We start from the raw sequence: 26,843 nt of genomic DNA on the forward strand, positions 1-26,843 counted from the left end.
TGACCTGTGTGTGGCTCAGTCGGGAACATCAACAGGGGAGAGGAGGAGAGAAAGCGGAAGCGTAAAGGAAGGTCTTGAGTTGCTTCCTGAACCAGAGGTGATTCTGATCAAGTTTGAGGGGCAGGGAGGCTGTTCCAGAGGGAGGCCCCAGTCGAGGAGAGGGATCTGCCACCAACTCGCTGCTTGGAGAAGCGTCTGACCCTCAGAGTTGGAGGTGGATGAGCAGAGAGTGCGAGAAGGAAGATGATTTGGAAGAGCACGTTGGAGGTAGAGCGGACCCAGGCCCCAAAAGCCTTGTGCACAACGCAGAGGGTCTTGAACTTGATCCTTGTAGCCGCAGGAAGCCAGTGAATCGATTTCAAAACTGGAGAGATGCGAATTCCTGCACCTTCTATCAAACAGGCCTGCCGACTGCTCCAAAGGCAGTACAGACTACATACAACAAAGAGGAATACAATACAATCTGTTTTAACGTAGTGCATAATTATTGCACGTGCCTGACGGTCATTTCAATAATGCAAGAGCGAAGCATAAAAAAGGAGAGGGGAGAGGATAGGGTAGGACAAACAAGGCAATGAGTCCCATCGTACGTGCCTGGCTGATTTTTGATAGAGAGAAGTGCATGAGACATGTAGTAGGAGAAGGGGTGGAGGGCACGCAGCGGCACACTAGGCACGAAGAACGAAGAGGCTGCAGATGTTGAGAGGAAAGTAGGAAAGGGGGGGGCTGCACTACACGGTCCTAGTCAGTCTCTAGGAGGCCTAGTAGATAAGGAGGGCACAACTGCAGAATAATAGGTGGAGGTGCCAGGAATTAATGCAAAAGGGATCACAATGAGTGCAGTGCATAAAAAAAGGTGCAAGATGTTAAAAAAAAGCACATCCTCAAAATTGATTTTTAAACCCGAGCACAATGCAATGCAAAATGGATGAAGTAAAATAAAAGGCACAACTACCTAGATTTGAATTCAAACTAGCACAATGTGATGCAAGATTCAGGTGTTAGTGGAGGAGGCAGAACAATGTTCAGCCATTACTCACCCGATCCACAGGGTGCGAGGAGCCAAGTTCTTTCGGGAGCAGGGTGTAACAGGTGCCACATGGTGTGATGGAGCACGTAGGTTGGGTGCTGGGGGGGGTCACCAAGCCCACATGTGAATTACGAATGGAGGGTGCATAGATGTAAAAAATGATGCAAAGTCTGAATGAGACGGGGAGAAAAGATTGTGGAACGACTACCAGAGCAGGATGGTACAGGAAAACCAGCCAGCAGCCTGGGCAAAGCCCACAATCAGTCTCTGACCTTAGGCGGTACTTGAGGAGGTGGTATTACACGACGGAGCGCAACAGTCACTGATGGATACCGGATCAGCAAAAATAGAACACCAGACAGGAAAGGGGGCCAACGGGTCTGACTGGGAGATCCATGGCCCTTAGATGGAGGCCCTTTAAGGGGCCAGCGATCACCTGCTGGCTACAGCGGTGGTCTGGAGGAAGTGGTGGTACCCAGCCTATCAGGACGCATCCACAAGTCACACAGCCCACCAGAATCAGCTGATGTATGCCGCGTGGGGCGGCTGTCATGGAATGCCTCGCCAAATGGGCACCCTAGCTAGGAAAGAGCGTGCGAGCGGGTGGAGAGATGCTCCCAGGAGTGATGTTAAAGAAGGAAAATAAACTGTAATAATGGTACATCTGTACACTCTTGTAGCTTATTAACATAAGCTTTATTGTAAGTTACATTAAGCTAACAAGTAAGGGAACCACTGGGTCACCCAGGCATAACTGACATAAGGTAGAACACTCACACAGCATTCACACCAACATCCCACATGACATCACAGGGTCTCTCTTTTACAGGCAAGCACTTCACAACACACCTCCTTCCTTTCCCACACCACACCAGCAAACACATCACAGCACATCCCTTTCCTTTTTACTGGGAAACACAATAAAGGGCACTCATACAGGACATCCACAACATGCATCTTTTTATAGAGAGATGCAACTCTAAAGAAAATATCTCGGGTACGCTATCCCCATATTGCTGCGGGACGCTACCCCTACTCTGCTCAGGGACGCTATCCCTAGACTGGTGCGGGACGCTATCCCTACTCTGATCAGGGATACTATCCCGCATCACAACACATCCCTTTCCTTTTTACTGGGAAACACAACACAATACAGGGCACTCATACAGGACATCCACAACATGCATCTTTGCACTATCCCTACTTCACATGCGGGCCGCTATCCCTACTTCACATGCGGGCCGGCTAACACCAATGGTCATATTCACGTCCGAGGCACTTCCATCGGTATGGTGAGCATCGTAAAGTCTTTAACATACGAAGTTGTGCTGCTTTGGTATAGCTGACCCATAGACACTTCCTCACGCCGAACTTACCGCATCAAACAGTGAACTCTCGCATCAAACAGTCAACTCTTCTCATTCTCCCCATATGTGACCTCACTTTAGGGGCCTGCTGCACTGTTTGGACCCCGCTTCACCTTTTGGGGCTTTACTTCAACTATAGAAGCTTAACTTCACTTTCCCTTCTGCTTCTGTTCCGAAATTACTTCAAACTTTTGGGGCCTGCTTCACAACTGGGGCTTTTCTTCATCATTTGGGGCTTGCTTCACTTCCCCTTTCACTTTATGCGCAATAACTTCTCCTTCTTGGGTGCTCCTTCCGCCTTTCCCATTGAGCAGCGCTGGGGCTTCCTTTATTGCACTCCCCCTGCTCATCACTTCTGCACTGCTCAGTGGGGCCTCACTTCACCTCAGCCTCCACCTTTTCGGGGCCTGCTTCACTATAGGAGCCTGCTTCAGAACTTCACTCTTGGGGTCTGCTTCAAAGAGGGCATTAACTTAAGTTCTTCACTTACCTCGCCCTCTGCTTTGCCTCTGCTTGATCCAAATCCTTTTTTCCATGTAGCAGCTGCTTCCCCCTTCTCATTGCCTCGGGTTGAGCTTCTACCCCTGGTTGGCGCAGACACCCCTGCTTTGGGCGGCCCTGGGTGATGGGACTTACTTCTCTCTACTTGGAGGGCAGTGGTTCCTCTTACTCTCCTTCTGCTGCTCCCCCCTCAGCAGTCTTCTTTTTCCTCTTTATCAGCACACGTGCCTTTAGTTGACCTTGTTGCCAGTGTAATAATGGTACATCTGTACACTCTTGTAGCTTATTAACATAGGCTTTATTGTAAGTTACATTAAGCTAACAAGTAAGGGAACCACTGGGTCCCATCACCCAGGCATAACTGGCCTAAGGTAGAACACTCTTGCAGCATTCACACATCAACATTCCACATGACATCACAGGGTCTCTTTCACAGGCAAGCACTTCACAACAAAAACCTTGTGAAAAGGTTATGAAACCTTAGCACAAAGTTGGGAAACCTTGTGCTAAGAGTCTGGTAAATCGCACTATGAGGCCCCTATCTCTGATCTTTCTTTAACTGGGCAGATGGTGGACTTCATTACGTAGCTGATGTCAAGAGGTGACCAGTGCCTTCCGGCCCTTTGAAGATGGGTCTGAAAATATCAAGCTCTTAACATGTGACTTAAGCTGACCTAGTATCATTCCAAAGCCCACCATTTTTTGAATTTCGTTTTAGCTATTTTTCAGAATTTGGGTGAGCCTTGTATAGATGGAGTTGGTGTTATAGGACCTTGAATGAGTCTTTGTTGGCTTCAATTACATAGGTGTGTGTTTCTCCTGATGACCAAGGTAATCCCTGGGGCCCTAAAACCACTCTTATCAGCAGTTGCCATCCTGGGTTGAACATGAGTTCGCCTTGTCAGATTCCCTGGAAAAGCAGCATTGGCAAAGCCACATTAGAATATTTATGATTTCCTGTACATGAAAGGCTTGTCACATACCGTTCCTTATAAATACCTTACATTGATTTCTTTATTTTTTTGTTTAACCTATCCTGAAAAAACAGAACATTGCAAATGTATGCACAGTCATTTTTACATTGCTTCTTGCTTAAAATACAATGGTGCGCCATTCGAAACACATAAGTGAACTTACACTATGACAAGAGGTTTTGCTCTACAAGCACAGTTACCTTTGCAGTCCCTTACAACAATGTTAACCAGGCTTTCTTCTGTGCTTAGCAACATTTCTCACATGTTTTATTTTCGCAGTGAGTGGGGTAAGGTTCTAATGTTAGGTCTTGATGCTGGGTTCGAATGCTGTTACTCTGGTGAGAGGGTTATTTACTACCTGTATCCCACAGATACTCTATTCATGGTAGCTAGCTAAAGAAAACGCAACATGTCCATGAAGCAAGGCGTTATTACGTTGCCTCGCACTTTAACACTTTCCAATCTGAATGCTCTGGCCTCAGTTTTCAGTGAATTACTTAAATGCTGTAAGGTAATTCTTTTAGAAGCAATTATGCCAGCTACAGATATGGAGAGCAAGTTACTGCGGCGAATGCCAGTATAATAAGCTCCCTTCAGTGAATAATGCACCTACCCTCTTTAGAAATGGAATTCCCTTTAACACTGCAGGCATTTACATATTATTGCAGTGTTTACTTAATTGCAGATTAGCAGTGGGCCTATTACTCCTAAATATACATATCCCTTTTTGAGTAAATATGTGCTGAGCTGTTAAAATGACATGAACTCATTTGTTTTGTGCTGTTTTCTCTTCAGAGTGTAGCCACCATAGGGAGTACTCTAAACAGCGTTCATCATGATGTTGAGACTTTACAAACTACTGTGGAAGACCAGAAAAAGAAAATGGAGTCTCTGCAAAATGACGTGGTGAGAATAAATAAATTGCGTCTGTTCACCTTGATTTTGTATTTTTATTGCAAGGTTTGTTAGAAATACAGGGTTCTTAATGAGCATTTCTGGCATATATATGGGGCTGATGGGGAGAGTTGCTAGCTCCACATGGGGAAAGGACTTAACGTAAAGGCTGAAAGATAGTGTAGTATTGAAGGCAAAAGGTCATCATACGTAATCCTTGTCCGAGAGTTGGCATAAAAGGTCACCAATACAATGTGAAAATGCAACATTTGCAACACCGCTGTTTCTTCCAAAATATCTGTATAAAGATGTATGTGGAGAAAGTTTTAAGGTCATACATTACGATCAAATCTAGGTCAGTGAGGCAGATTTCATAATCTATCGTACTAATGGAAGCGCATCACTCGAGACACTGTATGCTAGGTGCATAAATGACTGTGTGATATTGTACCATACCAGAAATCTTTGCAGCCCTAAAGTTGTAAACGGCTTGGCTAAATTGCGATTTTCAAAAATAAGTTGTTTGTCAACGCCATGGTTATCCCACTGAGCAAAGCCGGTCACATATATAAAGCATTTATATTTGAGAACTAGGTTGTTGATAGTTTGGGGGTCGGGGGGCAAACGCAAAGTATTCTTAGCAGGTAATGAACACTGGGCTTGCTGCTACTTTAGTTTGCCACAACACTCGCCCAAAAAGTAAAATATCTCCAAACCCCAAGCCATATTTAGTCAGTTGGGCACCTCCAGTTTACCGGATTAAGGCTTCGGCTGCTATGCTTAAGTGGAGGATGTGATCTTATTTCCTGTTATGGAGAATTTTCATTTCTGTCAATTCCCTTTAACCTTAGAGACCTCCCCCCCTTTTTGCTGGACTCAGGGCTTTTTAGTTGTGTACTCCTGAGTGAGTGGGACTGCCCGTACCCCACTCCCTCATGTGTTTTTCTGAATAGGATTTTTGGTTTCTTACTGTTTAATGGAGTCTAGTAAACTCCATAGGCATCTGCTTTTTGCATTGTGACACACAGCACCTTTTGTGCGGTGCCACTGAGAAGCCCCTTGGAATTATCTTAATGTTCAAATACATTTTCTTGGGTAACTAATGTTCCCAGGAATAGTAACATGACTTGTGTATTTTTATTTTGTCGGTCCAGCACACACCACCCTATGTGGAGTGCTTGGGGGGGGGGGGGGGTTTATTTTTTGGGGTTACATGGTCGCTCCTTATCCCACTTCCAATGTAACTTTGTTGCATTAACTAACTTGAATGGCTGGTGGCAGTGGTTTCTATTTTACTACCTTTGTGCAATGTATCTGCAGACTGAGTCATCAGCTGCAGTACAGCACACAAGGACGACCATTTTCCCAAAATGGCCCCTGTTTTTTTTTTTTCTCTTCGCTATTTCTTTTCCGCAAGTTCTTTCTGGGCTTTTAACTCTGTTTCAATCGGGTTTGAGTCCTTTGTGCATTTTGCTTTTGGCAGGCATCATCCCTGAAGTCAGGCCAGGCTCCAGTGTGTTTGGAAAGGCAGTAAGTGAGGAAGGGTCCCAAAACGTCCTTTTTCTTTGTCTGTGCGACCACTGGAGGGCAACATCTGCTGAAGAAGACATGAAGAGATGCCAACAGCACCCCCCGGGGACCGAAAAGTGGCAGGTGAAGTCCTGCAGCTCTGCTGACACTGTTTTCGTTTTGACTGGGAAGACTCTCGGAATGACTTCCTAGTGGGACCAACTAGCCTTATGACGATCTTCATTTTGGCGCAACCCCCGACTTGCTGTGACTTTCAAAGGCTGCCGAATTCAAATTTCTGGGGACTCCTGACCATCTATTGTATTGTCTTCGGAAGTGTGACTCTAGTCAAACTTCGTAGGCATCCAGAGGACCCTACAGAAGGAGTAAATCTTCATCCAGAGTCCAGGATCGAGGGATCAAGTAACTTTCAGCCAGAGCTGTTCGTTCTTATTTGGTGCTGAGAAAAAGGCACCAAAACCACAACAAAAGGCAGCCGAATCAAGGAGAATCCATTGCTGCAGAGTCTCTCTCTGTCTCTCTCTGTCTCTCTCTGTCCAAGGGTCGGTTCCACTGGAAGGCATCCAGCTGGAACCAATTCTTCAGGTAATGTGGGGTTTGAGGGTACATCTACCTTTTGCCATTTGTGGTCCTCCTTAGCTTGAGGAGTACTGTTTTCAACCCTTTTGAGGCGACCTCTGCTGCACTGGCCTCCCAGCTTGTGCTTCTTCAAGGTGGCTCTTTTCAAGTGTCTGTGATTTTCTACTGAGTATTTTAAAACGTTTTTCTAAGAAGAGTGCATCAAAACTTTGAACTGACCCATTGACTTTGGCTGTCCTAGCTCCCTAAAGGCTCCTCTTCTGAACCTATTGGCTTTGGCAGTGCTTGATCCCTTACAGGTTTTAATTGTTGAACACTATTTTTGCTGGGATAAAACACTGCCTACAGCCCTCTTGGAGAATCTTTTTTACTACTTACAAAGTTTGTTCTGACCTGACTTTAACTTTCCCTCCTTGGAACTCAATATTGTAATGGTGATCACAAATAAGTGGCAATAATGACCTCAAATGACGTCACTCAGTGTGCTGGAATATGTTTACCATAAGAACAGTTTACTCACCTACTTGCTCTTGTGAACTGAATCCTAACTTGTACAAGAATGGTACCATTAGTTGCTGCTTTCTAATGATTGTCTATCCTTGTGTATAAATAAATATTGATACTAGAACAGTACGTGTGCAAGTGTTTATTATTTAACAATTTCATTGTACAGCTCACATTGCCCATCTTAAGATGCCTGAATGTTCAGTCACTCTACCAACTGTGTAGTGCAGGCCTATGTTAAAAGATGGGTCACTAATACCAAACAGATAAGTCTTGTAAAGTCCCAAACCAGTTGGAATCTACACATTCTTATCTAACAATGCATTCCTTTCAAACCCTGGAAGTCCATCACTCCCCGCAATTGTCAATGAGCGTGAGACTCCTGAATAGTGCTTTCAGATGCACGCACAGGAGACATCCTATTGGTTCCTTATTAAGGTGGTCTTGCTCTGGCTAGGCCCTAATCCCTGGCAATGATGATCATTTGACGTAAAATGGTCACGATAGGGGTTCTCTGGGGCATGGTGGAAAGGCCTGGGAAGCTAGGCTACCCCTCTTCACCCCCGGCTTGACAACTGAGCATGAATCCACCCCGGAATTGATTGTTCCCTTGACTATATGAAATGAGCCAGGAGGAGGAGGAGGGGGAGGGAGGAGGAGGAGGAGGAGGGGGAGGGAGGAGGCGGCCGCCGCCCCACCAAACCCCCCCCCCCCCCCCCCGCGTGACATCAGTCAGGCTGTAGGAGAGTGATGGGCTGGAACACTCACGGAATCCCCATAACGGTCAGATAACATCAGCCCCACATCGCACACCCGAGCTCCAGGATTCTACATAACTGCTCCATGGCGATCCCCACCTCAAAACATGAGGACAGGCCTGCAGTTCACTAGCCTGCATAGTTGAGCAAAGCCCCTCGGAGGCTCTAACATTCCCCACAGGGACCAACACTATCAGCAGGAGCAGTCGCACGTCCAGTAACCCAAATGTGCACCCAGTAGCTGGTCCAGGTGACTGACCTGACAAAAAGAGGAAAGGGCCATCTAGCATACGCCCCACACGCCCTGAAACAAGACCCCACTTGGGAGCACACAACGATTCCGGAACACAGTGAACCACCCTACTGCAGCACACCACAGTGGGGAAAGAGACACTTACCTTAAACATAGCAGCCATCAAAAGAAACATACAAAGCTGCCCAGAGCAAAAACCCGCTCCCAATCCTCACAGGACAGAGGCATCGTAATGAATGCGCACTCAGAAGGCTGCACCACTAGCCCCTTAACACGGGCCACGAACAGTGCCCAACGTGGTCCACCAAGACCTAGGCACTCCACACCTACCTCCTAGTAACGTCGTAACCCTGAACACCGCCCAATATCTGGATTCACTCTGAAGACAACGGTGTGCACTGTAGTGCAGAGGGTAGAGCCCCCGAATTAGTGGCGTGTGCCTCCTCTGACACAAGTAGCCACTTGATGAACGCTAAGGTGAAATTAGCCAGATATAGCCGGTCAAGTGGCACAGAGAGTAGAGCGCTCGCTTTGACCTTGTGCAGAGCCCGCTAACGCAGGTTCGAATCCCGGCGCGGCCAAATTCAGCCTTTCATCCTTCCGAGGTCGATAAATGAGTACCACACACCGTGGGTGGTAATAAGCAGAGCTCAGATACCTGAGGGTTCGTAGCGCTATATAAATGCCTAATTATTATAAGACTCCAATCTTACTGACCTCAGAAACCAATGTGAACGGTATAACAGTGTGCATGTAAACGACTAAGTACTCTGGAAGCACGCCGAGTGACCCGAGGGTGAGGCCCTTGCATCCTACACACGCCACATTCGAACCTGAGACAACGAGGCACAGTTCCCAAATATATGCAAGCCAAAAGAAAGCTAGCCACGTACGCTTACGCTCCCTCCAACCGCACACCCACCACCCCCGAGATGGCAACCAAATCTGTGGCACACGGTGAGACAGTGGCCCCAAAGGGTGACATAGCAGCCCTTATCACAGAGATAAAGAATATGGGTGCTAATATAGGTGGCAAGATTGACAAAATCACCCAACGCATAGACAAGATTGAAGACGGACTGGAGGGAGTGGAAAATAACCAAGCTTCCATAGATGCTCTGGAAACACAACTCGAACACAGAATCACGGATCTTGAACAGCGAGAGGAGTAGTACAGACTGAAAATGGATGATTTGGAAAATCGAGAGAGGCGAAAAAATCCACGGTTTTTCGGGATTCCGGAGCAAGACGGGGAGACGGAGGAAAGCCTAAAAGCAACGCTTCATGACATCAAAATCTTGGCAGCCGATAACGAGATTGACTAACCAAGAACTGAACGGATCCACAGAGCGGGTGGTCCACCAGGGGGCCCGAGATCGGTCCTCGCCCGCTTCCACAGATACCAGGACAAGGCGCAAATTCTCGAAGGCGAGACGTGTGGGTGTGATCGCCCTTAACGGAGCCCAGGTAACAATATATCAAGACCTATCCGCTATGACATTGGCGCTGCGAAGGATGTGTAGCCCTCTGACGAAATGGTTGAAAGAACGGGACACCTGATATAGGTGAGGATACCCCTTCTCGCTCTCTTTCGAACACGAGGATTAGATTACAATCAGAGAGGGAGATAAAGGCATGCATATCCGGCCTTGTTGATGCCCGTGAACGGGGGGGGGGGAAGATGGAGACGCCCCCAGGGCCAAAGGGTGTGAGTGGAAACCTCGAAGACCTAAGAGACGGAGGGTTAAAGGATCGAGAAAATTTTGGCGAGGTAACAATTCCCCGGAGGGGGACAAGTGAACTAAACCAGCAGCAACTATCGTGATATTATGTGTGCATTTTAGTCAGAGGCTGCTGCTGGTCCAATGCAAAAAAGCAATAGTCGATGGCTGTATGTTGTAGCTGAAGGTGGGGGTTGGGGCTCAGACTAACGTGGTGTTTATTGTTAATAAAAGGACCGCGTGACGATGGTCCCTACTGGTGGTTCGTTGCCAGTTCAGTGAAGCTAACTGGTCCTGCTCGGACGCCGTCCTATGGGGGGGGGGGGAGGGAAAGGGGGGGAAGAACCCAAGATGTGAGGGAGGGTAAACGGGGAAACGGGGAAGGAAAGACTGCAACAGTTTTCTCAATTACTGCCGAGGAGAGGAAAACATTGATGCTGGTTAGGGGTATGAACCACAGGGAATGGCTGCTTACTATTATGAATAATCAAATATCACAAATGGCTACTCCTGAAGTCCGCACACGGGACCCCTCGAGAGTGGCGACGCTTAATGTTAAGGGGCTTAACTCACCTACCAAGTGGTCGCTAGTATTAAGGGAATTCCGGAGAGCCAAAATGGACATCCTATTCCTGCAGGAAACCAAGTATATGAAGGGAGAGGGGAGGCCTATCCTAGGGAAACGTTATGGCTTGGAGTTTTGGGCTCTGGACCATTGCGCAAAGGGGGTGTGGGAATCCTTATAAGATAGGAAATTGAATTTCAAGTCACTAAATCCTGGTCAGATGCGGAAGGGCGAGCCTTATTGGTGGTGGGAACCATCGGGAGCGTGGGGGTAATGATAGCCACGATCTATTCCGCCCTCCCCTCCCCCTCCCCCCCCCCAATGTAGGGCAACTCAGATTCCTCTCCAGAACCATCCCCAAAATAATGTTGGAGGCTACGGGACATGTTGTACTGGGTGGGGACTTCAATCTATGGGCTGACCCCAGCTTAGATCGTAAGGCGGGTAATATAACTGTCAACAACGAAATGAGAGGGGAACATAATAATTATGTAAGCATGATGCAGGTATACACGCTGGTTGATGCATGGAGGGAAATGCACCCTGACGCAAGAGGATACACATTTTACTCTCCCCCACACAATACTTTTACTCGAATAGATTATATCTACCTCTCACGGGAGCTGTACGACATAACATCACACTCTGAGATCACCCCAATAACATTGTCACAGTTGCTATACAATGGGTACACTTACCGATCAGGGGCGGGAAATGGAGGTGCAATGAGACCCTGTCAAGGGACCCTGTCTTTTGAGAAGAGTTTGAGACGGAGATTAGAGAATATTTCAAAACTAACGACACAGGGGAGATCTCCAGACGGGGAGTGTGGGAAGCGGCCAAAGCAACCTGGAGAGGGATCCTTATACGGGAGGGGGCGCGGAAGAAAATGGTGAGGACCCTCATGAAAATAAGCTTCGGAACGAAATATGTCGATTGGATAGGGAAGCCAGGGAAGGGGACACCACAGACCTAGATAAGATCCAAGAAGCTAAAAAGAAACGGGAGGAACTTCGTGACCTGGAACAGGGTCAGATAACATGCAAATTGCATTTATTAAAACAAAAGTTCTACGAAAAGGGGGAAAAAGCCGATGCACTGCTGGCTGCTAGACTCAGGATGCAACGGGCAGAACGAAGGGTAAAAGAAATGACAAATAACACCTCTGTCCAAGGGCAAGACAAACCATCCATTCCTGAACTCTTTGCAAACTTTTATGAATCCTTATACTCTTCTGAAACAGACCCAAACTCGCAAGAGAACTATCTCGCTGACATCGATCTTCCCAAACTAGCTAAGGAAGACTCGGCCCACCTTGAGTTCTCCATTACGGAAGAGGAAGTACACAAGGTGTTAGGGAGAATTCTCTGTTTAGGCTGAATTTCCTAACCTAGTGAGTCCCCCAGCAGCTTTGCTGGATTTCTGGAGTTTGTTTTTTTCTCTCCTGCCAAGAGTGAGACTTTTTCCCACTCTTGGACATGATTCATGGTGTTCCTTTGACTGTTCATGTGTTTTATGGGCTATGGGGTCCTTTTCTCCATAGGGTCTCATGTGTTTTTTACTATGTGTGTTACACAGCACCCTCCGTGCAGTGAGACAGGGATGTCATAGTGACACCCCACCATAGACTGCATACCTGGGACTGACTACATGTAAAGTCACCATTGGCTTTACTAGTCCCAAATTATGAACAGAAACCAGTACAAACCATCATATTGTGGACATACTGGTCGGGGCAATTCGATTGCCCCGGGGTCTGTTAGTCGAGGGGGCACGTCTCCGTCCCCCCTGATCGAGTTTTGGCTGGTGGCAGTGGATACTACTTTTTATATTCAACCGCAAATATATCCCTATGGGATTTTCCCATTGCTCGCGGCTACCAACTTTAATTATTTAATTCTCATAGCCTCAAACATACCGCCGGTTTATTTATTTAATATTAATTCGCCCGTTGGTATTTTTTGCCAGGACTCGATTCTAAAATGGCGTTTGTGTTCTCTTCTGTGACTCCAACCCAAGTCGAGCCCTTTGTTCCACTTTTGGTGGGCTTCTCTACAGAAGCTTCCAAAAGTGGTGCCACTATGTCTGGGTACCACAGGAGGTGTGGGAGGGGGTTTAGGCACCCTGGACTGAGTTACCTTGGTAACTCAAGTCAGACTCTTGTGTGATTGGCCCACCACTTAGCATGTTTGAGTGACAGCTAGGCTGAGTGAAGGGGGTGTGCTGCATAAAAGCAGGGTTTTGGGGACGAACTTCAGAGGTCGCCACAGGACCTGAGAATCCGACGAGGGAGAAGCTGAGCCGACCTGCTACGACGACACCAGCGGTGGAGCCCTGCGGAACCGACTCACCACTTCCCGACGACAGAGAAGATCTCCTGGCTGGAGAGTCCTCTTCCCCCGACTGGTGGGCACAACCAGTTTACCTTCTTTTTCTCGCATCCCAGGACATCTTGTGGTCGAATTGCCCGTGCCAAGCACCCGGCCACCGGATAGCCACTTACCACTGGACCGCGAACCAAAGGACTGCTCCTTTTAACTGAGAACTCTGCGGCTGGTTTCTTCCCTGGCAGTGCAACAGACTCCTGTCTTCCTCCCCGACGAGATCCTCTTTTCCCCCGGACGAAGCACCGACTTGCATCCGCTGCCAGGAACAACTGCCCCCGCTGGTGTATTCTCACCACTTTAAGGTACCGTGTCCGCCAGGCCTCCCTTTCTAAAGATTGCTACAAGGTAATAATAACCCCTTAACATTCTGGACTGGGCTGGCCGCCTTGACCCTCTAACTGGTCCCCTTCTTTTGGTCCAACTTTTCTGAACCTTTTCGAGACTTTTATGCACTTTTCAACCGTGACCTTGGACACATTTCGTTCTGATCCTCTTAAAGTGGATCTGGCCTTCTGAACTCTAACTTCACGGTTTTACTTTGCCTTCCTCTCTTGTTGTGTTCTTGTGAAAGTGTTGGGATCTGTTTCAAATTATACTCTGCTTTTCTCTCCCTTTTAAAACAAATTATTAGAGTTCCATCTGCGTTAAGCGCTCACCGATGTCTGAAAATAAGTGGGGCTTTTACTTTAGACTTGTCTAATATTCTTTTAAGGGCGTGTATACCTTTTAGTGACCGTGTTTTTGAACTGCTTAATATTAGTGCCTGTGTGTTTTACTAGATGTGGTTTTAAATAAATAATTATATCTCTTTTACACCAAGCTCTGGTCAGTGTTTGCTTGTTCTACTGTGTTCTTTTGCCCTATTGTGAATACTCTGTATACTGCCTAACTCTTCTTGAGGGAAGTCTGACTGCTCAGCCACAGCTACCAAGTGAATCTGTGTGGTACAGACTGCTACCAAGTGGGTTTACCGGCAAACACCTGTAGTCTTAAATCTTTTGCAGTGGTCCCAGAGGGAACTGCACAGGTTTCTGCCTAACACAAGGCGATCAAAAGGCTAACATTGGGCAAATCCCCAGGGGAGGATGGATATACACCTGGCTTCTATAAGATCTTCAGCGCCCTCCTAGCCCCATTTCTGACTGAATTCTTCAATGAGGTCCTAGATTCAGGAACTGCTCCCGACTCCTTGTTGCGACCCCGAAATGTTGCGGGTCATATCGCCCTATATCCCTGCTGAATCTCGATGGCAAAATTTACACAAGGGTACTGGCTGCCAGGCTGGAGACTCCCATGCCCCATCTTATTCACCCCGACCGGGTCGGATTCATAATTGGACGACAAGGGGCAGACACCATGCGGAAAACTCTTCATTTGGTCGCAGCATCCCAAACTATGACCGATGAACCCGCATTGCTTTCCATCGACGCTGAGAAAGCTTTTGATGGGGTTGAATGGGAATTCCTTGCTGCAGTCCTCTGTGCCGTGGGTATAGGACCAAGATTTAGAAATGGGATAAAAGCGGTGTACACAGCCCCTAAAGCCGCAGTGTCAGTTAATGGGGAGTACTCGAGATGGTTAGAGTTAAAACGCGGTACCCAACAGGGATGTCCCCTCTCGGCCATACTCTTTGCCCTTTCTGTAGAGCCCCTGGCCCAGAAAATTAGGAAACACACCCAAATTGAGGGAATGAGATTGGGACAGGTGGAATATAAAGTGGCGCTGTATGCTGATGACCTACTTCTCCATGTGATAAACCCCAACACATCCATCCCCAGGGCACTAAGCCTAATAGAAGCATATGGGCAAATATAAGGTTTCAAAATTAACAGGTCCAAGTTCATACTCTACCCCCTACTGGGATCAATGTAACTGAACAATGAAAGATATTCTCCCCTGGGGCTTAAGATGGAGCACAACAAATTAAAATACTTAGGGATAAATGTCATCGCTCCGAGATCTATGAGGCCAATTTCCCGGCACTTCTCCGAAAATTTCATGCCGACCTCGCCAGGTGGGATAAATTAACCATATCCTGGCTGTGACGCCTAAATGCAATTAAAATGACATGTCTCCCGAGATTTTTATATCCCTTTCAAATGCTCCCCATCCAAATGCCGCGCCAGTTCTTTACTGAAGTCAAGAGAGCGATCATAAAGTTCCTGTGGCAGGGAAAAAAAACAAGAATTGCGTATACTAACTTGACGCTGCCTAAAGAGAAGGTAGGGTGGGCCTCCCGGATGTTCAGAAATATTATGAAGCAACCCATTATGAGTCCTCATTCCCCATCTCCGTGATCAGAAAACACCCCAAAGGATTGCCATGGACAATCACTATCTGTCCCCGGCGACAGTCTCGGAGTGGATTTGGTCCCACAGAAGGAGAGTACTACAGGAATCTAAAGCACACCGATGTTTGAAACCATATGGGAAATATGGCGAGAAGGCAGTGACATGAAAAACATCACTACGTGGCCATCGCCACTAAGTCACCTGTGGTCCCCTGGCATCAATGACCAGATTCCTAACGTAGAGAGATTTCAATCCTGGTATGAGGCGGGCCTGGAGAGGGTGGGGCAACTTCTAAAAAAAAAGGACTCATTTATCACACTCACCGAACAGGAGGCGGAGCTCGGAATTGGCACATTATCTGTATTCCACTTCCTGCAAATCAAGGGTGTCCTGACAAAGCCCGAATGGCAGGATAAGTTTGAAAGGGACCTCACCCCATTCGAGACAATATTGGATTCTAGAACTGAAACGAAGGGACCGATCTCGATCCTATACAGAACGCTCATAGAGGCAGGGGAAGGATCAACACAACCTCATAGACTGAAATGGGAGAGGGACATTGGCGACAGTATTGATCCAGAGATGTAGGACAAAATATGTCGGGCTGCACCCAAAGCTTCGATCTCTTGTCAATTTAAACTGCACATGATTAAACGACTTAATAAATGGCAATATTGTAACGCTCACCTGATTCCCGCAGAGGCGCCGGTCTTGACTGGGTGAATGCCGTATCTTCAAAGGTGATGTGTAACACACGGTTGGCTCTTTGGGCTGGACCTCTGTGCACTGTATGTCTGACTCAAAGAGTAAGATGTCTTAGGTAAGTGAACACCAAGCTCTCCATCTGCCTCGGGGCAGGGTGCCGTAACCAGTTTCTTCACTGGATAAGGATGCAGGCCTCTTGACCTCAGAGGACTGCTGTCCGTCGTTAACTGCACGAACGGTAAGTTCTGGGCACTTCAAATGTCTTAAAAGTCTTTTGTAATGATATCTCTTGTTTTGCAGGGTTCCGGCGATGGCGGGCTGATGAGAGTTGAGGATCGAACCCGCGTGAGGAATAGAAGCGCCTGGAAGCACGTAAGTAAGCGCTTGTAGCCTGCTTCACGATGCTCACTAACTGTCCCTTTTATCTTGCAGGTACAAGTTCGGAGCTTTAGAGAAGCTGAAGGGTGCTGGAATACCCACTGGATTCGGCGTGGGAAGGAGTAATGGCACGTGAGTAATAAAGTTGCCCAATGTCTTTAAACGCACCTTCTTTTGTCTTTCAGATGCCGGAATGCAGCGCAAGGCGTTGGTGACAGCCGATGGACCAGGTAAGAGATGCGCTGCCACTGAAGACCGTAGTGCTAACCTGTTCTTTCTTTGTCTTTACAGGTGCTGCTGAAGACTGGATTCCAGGATGGTAAGCCTTTGTTCCCTTAGGCCCAGGATCAGAAGCAGAAGACACGATGAGCGTTCTGCTGCAGAGAATGCAGAATAACACAAAGCAAGATTCATCCATCGGGTTTGGTTTAAATAGCCTCCTGTAGTGCTTAGGTGTCTCCTTCCACAGCCACGCCTAGGTAAGAAAGGAGTTCCTGCTTTCCAGAAGAGTTCCAGTGTTCTGAACCTAGGGAGTGGCTCCTGCCCCACCCAACAGGAAAAGTAGTCCCAAACAGAAGAGGATCAGGGGTTCAACTGGCAGGTAAGTAAGCAGCATGGTCTGCTGCAGGTAAGTCCACCCAAGCATTATGAGCCCGGCGCTTCCGGCGCTTGGACTGGGCATCTTTATGAGCCTGGTGCCACTGGCGCCAGGACAGGGTCCAAAAGGTCCCAATTGGGACTGGCTGGCACTCGGAACCGGGGTTATGGGTCTGCTTCCAAGGGAGTCGGGCAAGTCCTGATCTTTTGGAAGCAGAGATCATGACAAATATGACCCGCACAGGCTCTCCAAAATGTACCAATCATCTAGCCCACTATGTTGGAGGGGTTACGGATCCACGGCGGACTATTGGCACATGTGGTGGACCTGTCCCCGAATCCAAGTGTATTGGAACGAAGTCCTGGGATGGATTAAGGACCTAGATGGGATCCAGAGGATAGCGGACCCCCTCCTAGTACTATTTGGCTTTGAAAATATTGAAGATGAATGGAGGAGGGTCACAGATATAGCTGCACCGCTGTTACTAGCCGCAAGGGCTTTCTTGGCCACAAAATGGAAATGTCCCACAGTCCCAACCGAAAGAGAAGGGGTCAATGTTGCCTCTTAACATGTGCACCATGGAAAAGATCACGTCATCCATACATGGGAAATCCGCACAGTGTGATATCCTATGAATGGAGTTCCTTAACAAATACATGCCGGAAATGACACATTAGCCTCCCACTGTGAGAAAACACCTGTGAATGGAATGTACGATCCAAGACAACGAAAATCCATGCTAACTCTTCACACAAGGCGATCCCCAAAAGATGCCACATCTAATATGCAACTCACCACGCAACAGAAAGCACATTCCTCGGTGGCAGTCGATGAAATCCTGTAGGGTGGGGGGAGGGAAGGGAAAACGGAGATTATTGTTGACAACTATTACTATTTTAAATGAGTTACATGCGAACAGACAGTTCACGAAAGCATCCTTGAAATGAAGATTCGGATTGTTATCTTTGCTTGGTGACAACACCATCATATATATATATATATATATATATAATATATATATACACACACACACACATGGAGAAACGTTCATGTGTTGGGATCCTCGTGCTTTTGCTCTCGAGCGTTAGTGCTATTTTTTTTTCACGTTTTTTCTCAAAAACTTCGTTTTTTCGGTCAAAAGCTCCACCGTCTCTCCATCCGATCAACGGGGACCCGTGTCGGATTCGTCTGCACCCCTCAAGGGTGAAGATTTCGTCGAGCTACGTTTTTGGAGGACTCCAGAAGTTTCTCAGGCCCGGTCATGGCCCAGGAGAAGGGAAGCTCGACGCCCGGAAAGCTGTTCAGGGTCTGCCCTGGATGCCAGCTGCAGAACGTCTTCAAGGAGGACGAACACTCTTTTTGTCTTTACTGCCTACGTGAGGACAAGACGCACGTGGAGAAGGACTGTGCGTTTTGCGGCAACATGTCGGAGCGGACCATGAAGGACCGCCATCAACGTCTCGCCAACGGGCTGGAAGGGAAGAGCCCGTCTGGCGCGAAGAAGAGGAAGAAATCCTAGCGGTCTTCTAAGACCTTTGAGGACGCCCCGGCGACGGGGGTCCAACATAAGGCCAAGCACCACGAGTCCGCTGGCCCCGGGAGCGCCGAACGGTCGGGCTCTACGGGCGCCAGGCTGGGTGCACCCTCCCCGGCACCATCAACCACGAGCCAACGCTCTGGGTCGGGTAAGAGGAAGGCCGAGCACCCGGCGAGGCTCCTGGAGAGGCCCCGGTCGAGCTCGAAGGCGGAGGGGGAGCGAGGCAGTGTCCCCCCCTCAAGGATAAGGCGGTGAGCGCACCGAAGGTGGTGAAGGCCTTAATCCATCCGGCCCTCTATCGAAACTAGCGGCCCTGGCTCAGCCTGTGGAGGCTACACCAGTGGTGGCGACCTCGGGGCTCAGAGTCTCCCTGCCACCTCGGAGGGAGTCCTCTTTTGTGCCCATCCCCCGTGGGGAAGAAAAAGGGGGGGCAGGGCGTCGTCGTAGATTCGGCCTCTACCTCGGAGGAGGAGCTGGTCGAGGTCTTAAGCCACGGCCTCGGCGTGGAAGAAGACCGGGATGGATCCCGACGCAGGTGACGACGACAGGCCCCTGATCGCCCGTCGGATTCCCCTCTGCCAGCGCCGCGAGACAACTCGGCGGCCATTTTGTTGGCTATATAGTCCTTATGCTCAGAGATAAGGACGAGACTACCATTGCCGACGGAACCTCTCCCGTCGGGGGACCCAGAACCGGGACCTTCTGGGGTTCCCCCTACCAAGAAAAGAAGAATCCACCCTCCGCCTCCTTTTCAGCCGTCGCGCCCTGTAAGAGGATTCAATTCAGCACTACAGCCAAGTCAACGCCTAGTCTAGAATACTGAATGAAAACCCTTATTGATATATCTTTATGTCCAGTTCATGCGTTCTGGATGACTACCCCTATATAACACCCCTCCCTTGGAATCCCCCTGACCCCACTGAGCCAAGAAGTAGTTCTGTTTTGCAAGTTTAAAGGTTTATTTGATAACTTAAACAATATATATTATATCACGCTTTATAATAAATTAATAATTGGATATCACACTTAATCTGGTATGATAAAGATTAACAACGGAGAATCTGGCACTAGCACACTTCTTGATAATCACTAAGGAGTTGACATGAAATGGATAAGATAGCAACAATACTTTTATAGTTTCAAATGGATGCAATGTGGAATGAAATGCAGTATACAAAATAACTTGATAGGATTTCAGCAAAAGACTATGTAATAGCACTTTCTTGGACAATTCACCCCCCCCTTTTATGCAATGCAAGGAAATGGAAGGAAGGCACACAGTTCTCAGAAATGCAATTAAATGTGATTCAGTTAACCCCAGCAACTTAGACTACAGAAGTTGAAAACACAGGCAAAATGCTTTGATATGTGCTGGCAATGAAGGAAAAATATGCTAAAATGCTTTTAATTCCCTCTAGGAGGTTCAGGGTGAGTGAAATCAAGTTAATATTAGTCCAGGCTCACTTTAGCAAGGATCTAGGGTGTAGCTAGCAGGTTAAACGAATTTTTGGCAACTGAAAGGCAAACAAACTGCAGATTTTTACACGTGGAGAAATTTGCAAATCGCGGTAAAATGTCAAATCGCGGCTAAATTTGCGAATGCGCCAAGCGCGATTACAGAGGAACTACAAGGACTATCACTATCGTTTTGGGGTCCTAGGAAAGCCTAGGATCTCAGCTTCCAGATGAAAGTTACTGCAAGTCTCTAGCACCAACGGTCACGGAGATATGAGCGATTAAATAAAGGTCGTTTTTCAGATTTGAAATTTTAAAGTTCAAAAAGACAAGTGCAGCTTGCAACTAGAAAATGACAGGTGACAGCTTTGCAAATGACAGGTGACAGTTAGGAGACAGTTCTACTTAGATTAAACTAGATTGAATTATATTATTTTAACTAGGAGATTGGTTCTGCACAGTTTTCTAGGTACTCACACTATATTCTTGAGTGAAATGGGCCTCGCCATGGATCTGGTCAGGTTTTAGACGGGACTCTGGTCTCTGCACTTCACAGTGATCTGGGTCTGCTCTCTCTCTGGATTCTGAAGATTGAGGGATTTAAAGTCTGGATCTTTCTGCACAGCTTTCTCTGGAGATTGATGCAGGTAAAGTATGGATTTTCCCGTCAGAGCTTCCAGCTGCAAATGGATTTGAAAGTCCCTATCTGTCCTGTCTCCCTGCTTTTATGTGTTTTGAAAATGGGTGTGTGTGAGCAGCATCACTAGCCAGCCCCTCTCCACTTGTCATTGGCCACTTCATCCGCTTCCACTTGATTGGGGGAATGAAATGAAGTGTCATCATGATGAGGTCTGTTTATGATACAGAGAACCCACCCCTGTCAACTTTACACACAATCTATATTTGCTCAAAAAAACATATTTGCACAGGTACACATTTGTTTAAATTACATGCACCCTTCACATATCACAGGAGGTATACCCTGTCCAAATCTGCTCTTCCTGGGGGCTTGCATTCAAAAATGGCACATATTTCACTTTTTAACTGGTTTCACAATTTCGGACATTAACCCAAATTTACACACGTGCGCAAGGGGTATGGACATTAGTTGAAGTGTCAGATTTTTCACATGCACACATTTTGAGTAATATCCTCTTTTCCGCTAAAACCCCCCTGAACATGCCACCGGTTCTAAAAACCTCTTAAAATGTGGGCAGAAAAATCACAAGAATTATGGTGTCATTTATACAATTTTCACATGTCCGCTCTATGAGTTATTCATCTTTTTAGAGTTATGTTCTGGCCCCAAAGGGGTGTGGTTTTCCTCCAGCACAAGGTTGAATTTCTGGTTTTTCCAGTTCTGCCAAGCCAGCTTGCTCTCACAGGCAGTGCCCCTCCCCTGTGCTTCCAGGAGAAATCTCCATTTACGACTCCCGCCATAAAACATTTGCCTGAGTCAAGACAGGGCTTTGTTCAATTTCCTGCAGAGCCCAGGTAATTCAATCAGGGAAGTGTCATATCCCTTTTGGTGTGAGCAGCAAAAGGGCAGCTAGGCCTGGGAACACAGCTGTGACTCAAGTTTCACTCCTGATGGGGGTAGTTGCCAGGCAAATTGGAATCTCTTTAAGCCAGTTTTTAGCTACATGTCATTTCTGTTCCCCAGTTTCTGCATTCAAATAAAACTAAACATTTTCACATATGCAGCTAGAAGGCTGATTCTAAGTTCAAAACTATGACATTTAAACAATTGCAACCTATGCGACACCCAAAAGTAGGTCACTCAGTCAATTTAAACATTTAGATTTTTTTAGTGTCTTTCAGTCCAAATTTACTTAAACTGCTGAAATCCACAGCTCAGCCAGTCTTGTTATAAACCTTCAAGTCACTTCAGAATATAACTTTACATTGTATCCACCTCTCAGTAAGTCTTTCTTTGGCCTGTTTTGGGTTCATTTATTCAGTTTTCTACAAAAAAGTAAAATCTGGTGGTTTTAAAACGCTGGCTTTCTGATAGTGGTGAGTACTGGTACTGCACCCCTTTTTGGGATTTAAGAAAATGAATTCCCAACAGTTATGGGTTTGCTTTTGGCAATCAGCATTGCCATTCCCAATGGTTTCAGACTACTGTGTGGGTAGTCCAATGGTGGTTTTAGGCAGTGCCCTTCTGTGCCCATAACATCGGCAAAAATGGGTGGCAGCCTATTTTTCATGCATTTCCCTGTACATTTTCTGGGAAGCTCTGGCCATCATGATGTTTTCATGTCAGTACTGCACAGTTTTGAGGTAGGGCTCGGATGCATGGGTAAATACATCCCACAGCCCCTTCCAGTCCTCCTCCCCGTCCACCCGAGGGGATGATACGGGGACTGACACGGCAGCGACGGGTACGGACGACTAGGTATACGACGAGGATGTACCGTCGTCGCCTCCCACCAGGGCTTCTCCGCCCAACGAGATTGGATCGTTCCACTCCATGATCACCACGGCATCCGAGCTTTTCCAACTCTGCCCTGAGGAGAAGAAGGAAGGTTTCCTTTATCAGCGACGCGAGGCCAAGAGGAAGACGGTCCTCGCAGTGCCTCTATTGGACGACATTTGGGATGAGGGCCTCACCCTCCTCAAGAACCCTTCCACGACGCCAGCTAGAAGAGACCGGTACGAGAGTACTGGGTCCCGGACACGGCCCCCCTGTGCCTCCGGGCGCAGCCTACCCCGGACTCCATAGTCTCCGCGGCGGCCAGGAAAAAAGCGGGGGGCGGTGCGGCCTCCACATAGACTTCCCCACCGGACGGCGAGGGAAAGAAATTGGACGCTATGGGACGCAGAGTCATCTCGTCTGCAGCGACGACGATTAAAGCGGCCAACGCCTTGGCTATTGTGGCCCGCTCCGACAGGGAGCTCTGGTACAAACTGGCTCCCCTGCTGGACTTCTTGCTGGACGACAAGAGGGCAGAGGCCCTGGAGATCCTGCAGGAAGGTGAGGTGGCTTCGGACCACGCCATTACCGTTGCGACGGACATCGCCGACACTGGGTTCCGCCAGTTGGGCAACGGCGTTTGCCTTAGGCGGCGTGGATGGCTCAAGGCTACGGACTTCCGTCAAGACGTTCAGACATGCCCTTCGATGGGAACAACCTGTTTGGGAAAACAGTGGACGATTCCCTTCAGGCCATTAAAGCGGACACCGAGACGGCCCGGGCCCTTGGAGTTCTGCAACAACGACGGACGCCCTTTTGGAGCAGCGGAGGCAAGGGTGCCTCCAAAGGTTCCGGCGGCGGTTTCTCCACCTACCGTCAAGCGGCCCGCTCGTCGTCTCAGGAGGCCTACAGAGGACGAGGCAAGTCTGGCGGACCCCGCCGTCGTCGCCAAGGAGGTCAAGGCGGCAAAGCCTCGTCGAAGCAGGATTGAACCGGCCGTGGGGTCGGGCCCCCACCGAAGCACCCCGGTGGGAGGCCGGCTGGCGAGCTTCGTCAGCGTGTGGGAGTCCATCTCCACCGACCGTTGGGTGCTGGACGCCTTGGCCCGGGGCCACGCGCTCGAGTTTCAAAGAAGGTGTCCGCACGTCCCCCCCCGTGGCCAAGAAAGAACTTCACGTCCCTCAACTTCTCCTGGAGGTAAAGGCGATGCTCAGGAAGGGCGCCATCGAACTCGTCCCAAAGAGGCTTCGGGGCTCCGGAGTTTACTCGAGATACTTCCTCGTGAAGAAGACGGGGGGGATGGCGCCCCATCCTGGACCTGCGACGTCTGAACAAGTTCATCAAGGCGCAAAAGTTCCAGATGGTCACCCTCCAGCACGTCCTGGGTCAGCTGGAGGAAGGAGACTTCCTGTGGTCGTTGGATTTGGAGGATGCCTACTTCCATATTCCCATCCTAAAGGGGCACCGAAAATTCCTCAGGTTTGTGGTCCAAGGGCGTCCTTACCAGTTCAAAGCCCTCCCCTTCGGACTACGGTCGGCACCCAGGGTGTTCACCAAGTGCCTCGCACCGGTGGCGGCGCAGCTGCGCCGCGAAGGGATCCACGTCTACCCATACCTGGACGACTGGCTCATCCGAGCCAAGACGAGGGAGCTCGCCGTGGTTCACACGGCAAGGACCGTCCAACTTCTCACGGACTTGGGATTCTCCGTGAACTACGCCAAATCCCACCTGGTACCCGCGCAAGACGCTCTGTTTCTGGGAGCGAGGCTCAACACAGTGTCCCTTCTGGCCTCCCCGTCGGAGGAGAGGACCAGGACCATCCTGGGCAAGGTGCAGCGGATGTTGGTGGCCGACGCGGCCAAGGTGAGGTCCATCAAGTCCCTCCTCGGAATGATGTCTTCCTGCATCTACCTCATTCCCATGTGCAGGCTCCGGATGCGCTCGTTGCTGGAGTTCCTGGACGCGCGCTGGATCCAAACGACGGGCAGCTTCGAGGAAAGGATCACACTCGACAAGTTTCCGACGAGCGATCCGGTGCTGGGGCACCCGCGCGCATCTGACGGCGGGCATGGACTTCCAGACCCCAGCCCACCAGGAGACAGTGACCACGGATGCCTCCCTGGAAGGGTGGGGAGCGCACACCGAAAATCTGCACGCAAGAGGCCTTTGGCTCCCGACAGAGAAATCCCTACATATCAACGTCCTGGAGCTCCGTGCAGTGTTTTGGGCCCTCGGGTCCTTCCTTCCGTCCCTCAAGGGCAAGGTGGTGAGGTTCTTCACCGACAACACCACCACCATGTTTTACATCAGGAAACAGGGCGGAACCAGGTCCCCAGCACTGTCCAAGGAGGCGCAGGACCTGTGGCATTGGGCAGTCGCCCAAGGGATGTTTCTGGTGCCGTTTCATCTGGCAGGGATAAAAAACACCATCGCCGACTCACTCAGCAGGGAGCTGCGCTCGTGCCACGAGTGGGAACTACGGCAGGATCTAGTGGATCGCCTCTTCCGACGGTGGGGCACACCCCAGATCGACCTGTTCGCGACGGCGACAAACTCCAAGTGCAGGAGGTTCGCCAGCAGGTTTCCCCAGGCGAGGAGCATGGGCGATGCTTTCTCGTTCCCCTGGGAGGGCCTGTTCCTCTACGCGTTCCCTCCTTTGCCGCTGCTAATCCGGCTCGTCAACCAGCTCAAGAGGTCACGGTGCAGGATGATCCTCGTCGCACCTGCGTGGCTGAGGCAGATATGGTTCCCGGACCTTCTGGACTTGTCAGCGTCCCCGCCAATCAAGCTGCCCGTGGACGCGGATCTGCTCTCCAGGGAAGGAGGCGCCATCCTCCACCACGACCCGAAATCGCTGAACTTGCAGGCCTGGCTCCTGCAGCGCTAGAGTTTGGAGGATACGACAGACCGGCCCACTGCAGAGAGGTTCTTGCAAAGGCCAGGGCGTCCTTGACTCTTAAATGCTACGGACACAAATGGAAGAGGTTTTCTGTCTGGTGCCTCGCACAGAAGATTAACCCTCTACGGATTACGGCTCCCCAGGTACTGCCGTACCTGCTGACGCTGGCCAAAGCTGGACTGGCACACTCGTCCATCAAGATTCATCTTGCTGCGATCTCCCGATACACCAGAACCACGGGCCGGTCGTCCCTGTGGTCTCATCGTCTGGTGAAAGAGTTCATGAAGGGACTGTTCAGATCGTTCCCGCTGGTGAAGGCGCCGGCCCCGGCGTGGGAGCTCAACGTGGTGCTGACCAAGCTCATGGGACCTCCGTTCGAGCCTCTGCACTCGGCCCGTTGAAGTTTCTGTCGTGGAAAACAGCGTTTCTTGTGGCCATCACCTCCGCACGACGGGTGGGAGAGATCCAGGCCCTTTCCTGCAAGGCCCCGTACTTGACTTTTCACGACACGAGGGTAGTGCTCAGGACGCACCCCTCCTTCATGCCCAAGGTACCGTCGGACTTCCATCTCAACGAACCCTTGGTATTGCCTGTGTTCTTCCCGTCGCCTTCGTCGCCGGCTGAGAGGACTTTGCACTCGCTGGATGTGGCTAGAGCGCTGAAGTTCTACGTGGACCGCACGAAGTGTTTTCGGAAGACGTCACAACTCTTTGTGAACTTTGGACCTGTCAATCAGGGGAAGGCTCTCTCGAAGGCTTCCATTTCCAGATGGCTCTCCGGCTGTATCATGTACTGTCATCGGTTGGCAAACCGATCTCTGCCTGGCCGTCCGAGAGCCCATTCCACCAGAGCGATCGCAGCTACCACGGCGTTCCTTTCTGGTGTGCCCCTGCTGGACACATGCAGGGCTGCTACGTGGAGGTCGACGCACACCTTCACGAAATTCTACTGCGTCGATCGGGATTCCAGGGAGAAGTCCAGGGTCGGCCAAGCAGTGCTGCGCAACCTGTTCGCCTGAGGTGAGCCTGGTGAGAAGGTAAGATGCTTAATGTTGAGTTTGATGTAATGCTTAATGTTGAGCCTTTGCCACCTCCCGTGGTTGTGCATGTGTGTACTGCTATGTATTCTTTATTCATGAGCATGTGAATCCATGCCAGACCCCATGCTGGAGAAGGAACAAGTTACTTACCTGTAACTGTTGTTCTCCAGCATGGGTCTGGCATGGATTCACATGCAAACCCTCCCGCCTAGCCCTCTGCGGCTCTTCACTTGGTCATACTGCCACTTAACGTGCTTCCAAATCTGAAGATGGCTGCCAGAGGCGGTGCTTAGGTAGAGGGCAGTCATTGGCTGTGGTCAGTATGACGCAGAGACCAGTGATTGGATACTACTACGAAAGACAGATCAGAAACGAAACTGATACTGGTTTTTTCTTTACCGAGGATTCCCAGCCTGGCGACGGGGAATATTCATGAGCATGTGAATCCATGCCAGACCCAT

General features: G+C 49.2%; 1 protein-coding gene across 2 annotated transcripts in view; it reads left to right on the forward strand.

The window, feature by feature from the left end:
- EFCAB14 (EF-hand calcium binding domain 14) overlaps positions 1 to 26,843 on the forward strand; it is a 306,235-nt gene that overhangs the window by 145,155 nt on the left and 134,237 nt on the right. For both annotated transcript variants that reach the window (XM_069642256.1, XM_069642257.1), the window contains exon 5: positions 4,668 to 4,778. In XM_069642256.1, coding sequence (XP_069498357.1) covers positions 4,668 to 4,778 — 111 coding nt within the window. The remainder of the gene's footprint in view (positions 1 to 4,667; positions 4,779 to 26,843) is intronic.

The sequence above is a fragment of the Ambystoma mexicanum genome, chromosome 1q, assembly GCF_040938575.1.
Source record: "Ambystoma mexicanum isolate Mex_15411 chromosome 1q, UKY_AmexF1_1, whole genome shotgun sequence".
Classification (NCBI taxonomy): Eukaryota; Metazoa; Chordata; class Amphibia; order Caudata; family Ambystomatidae; genus Ambystoma; species Ambystoma mexicanum.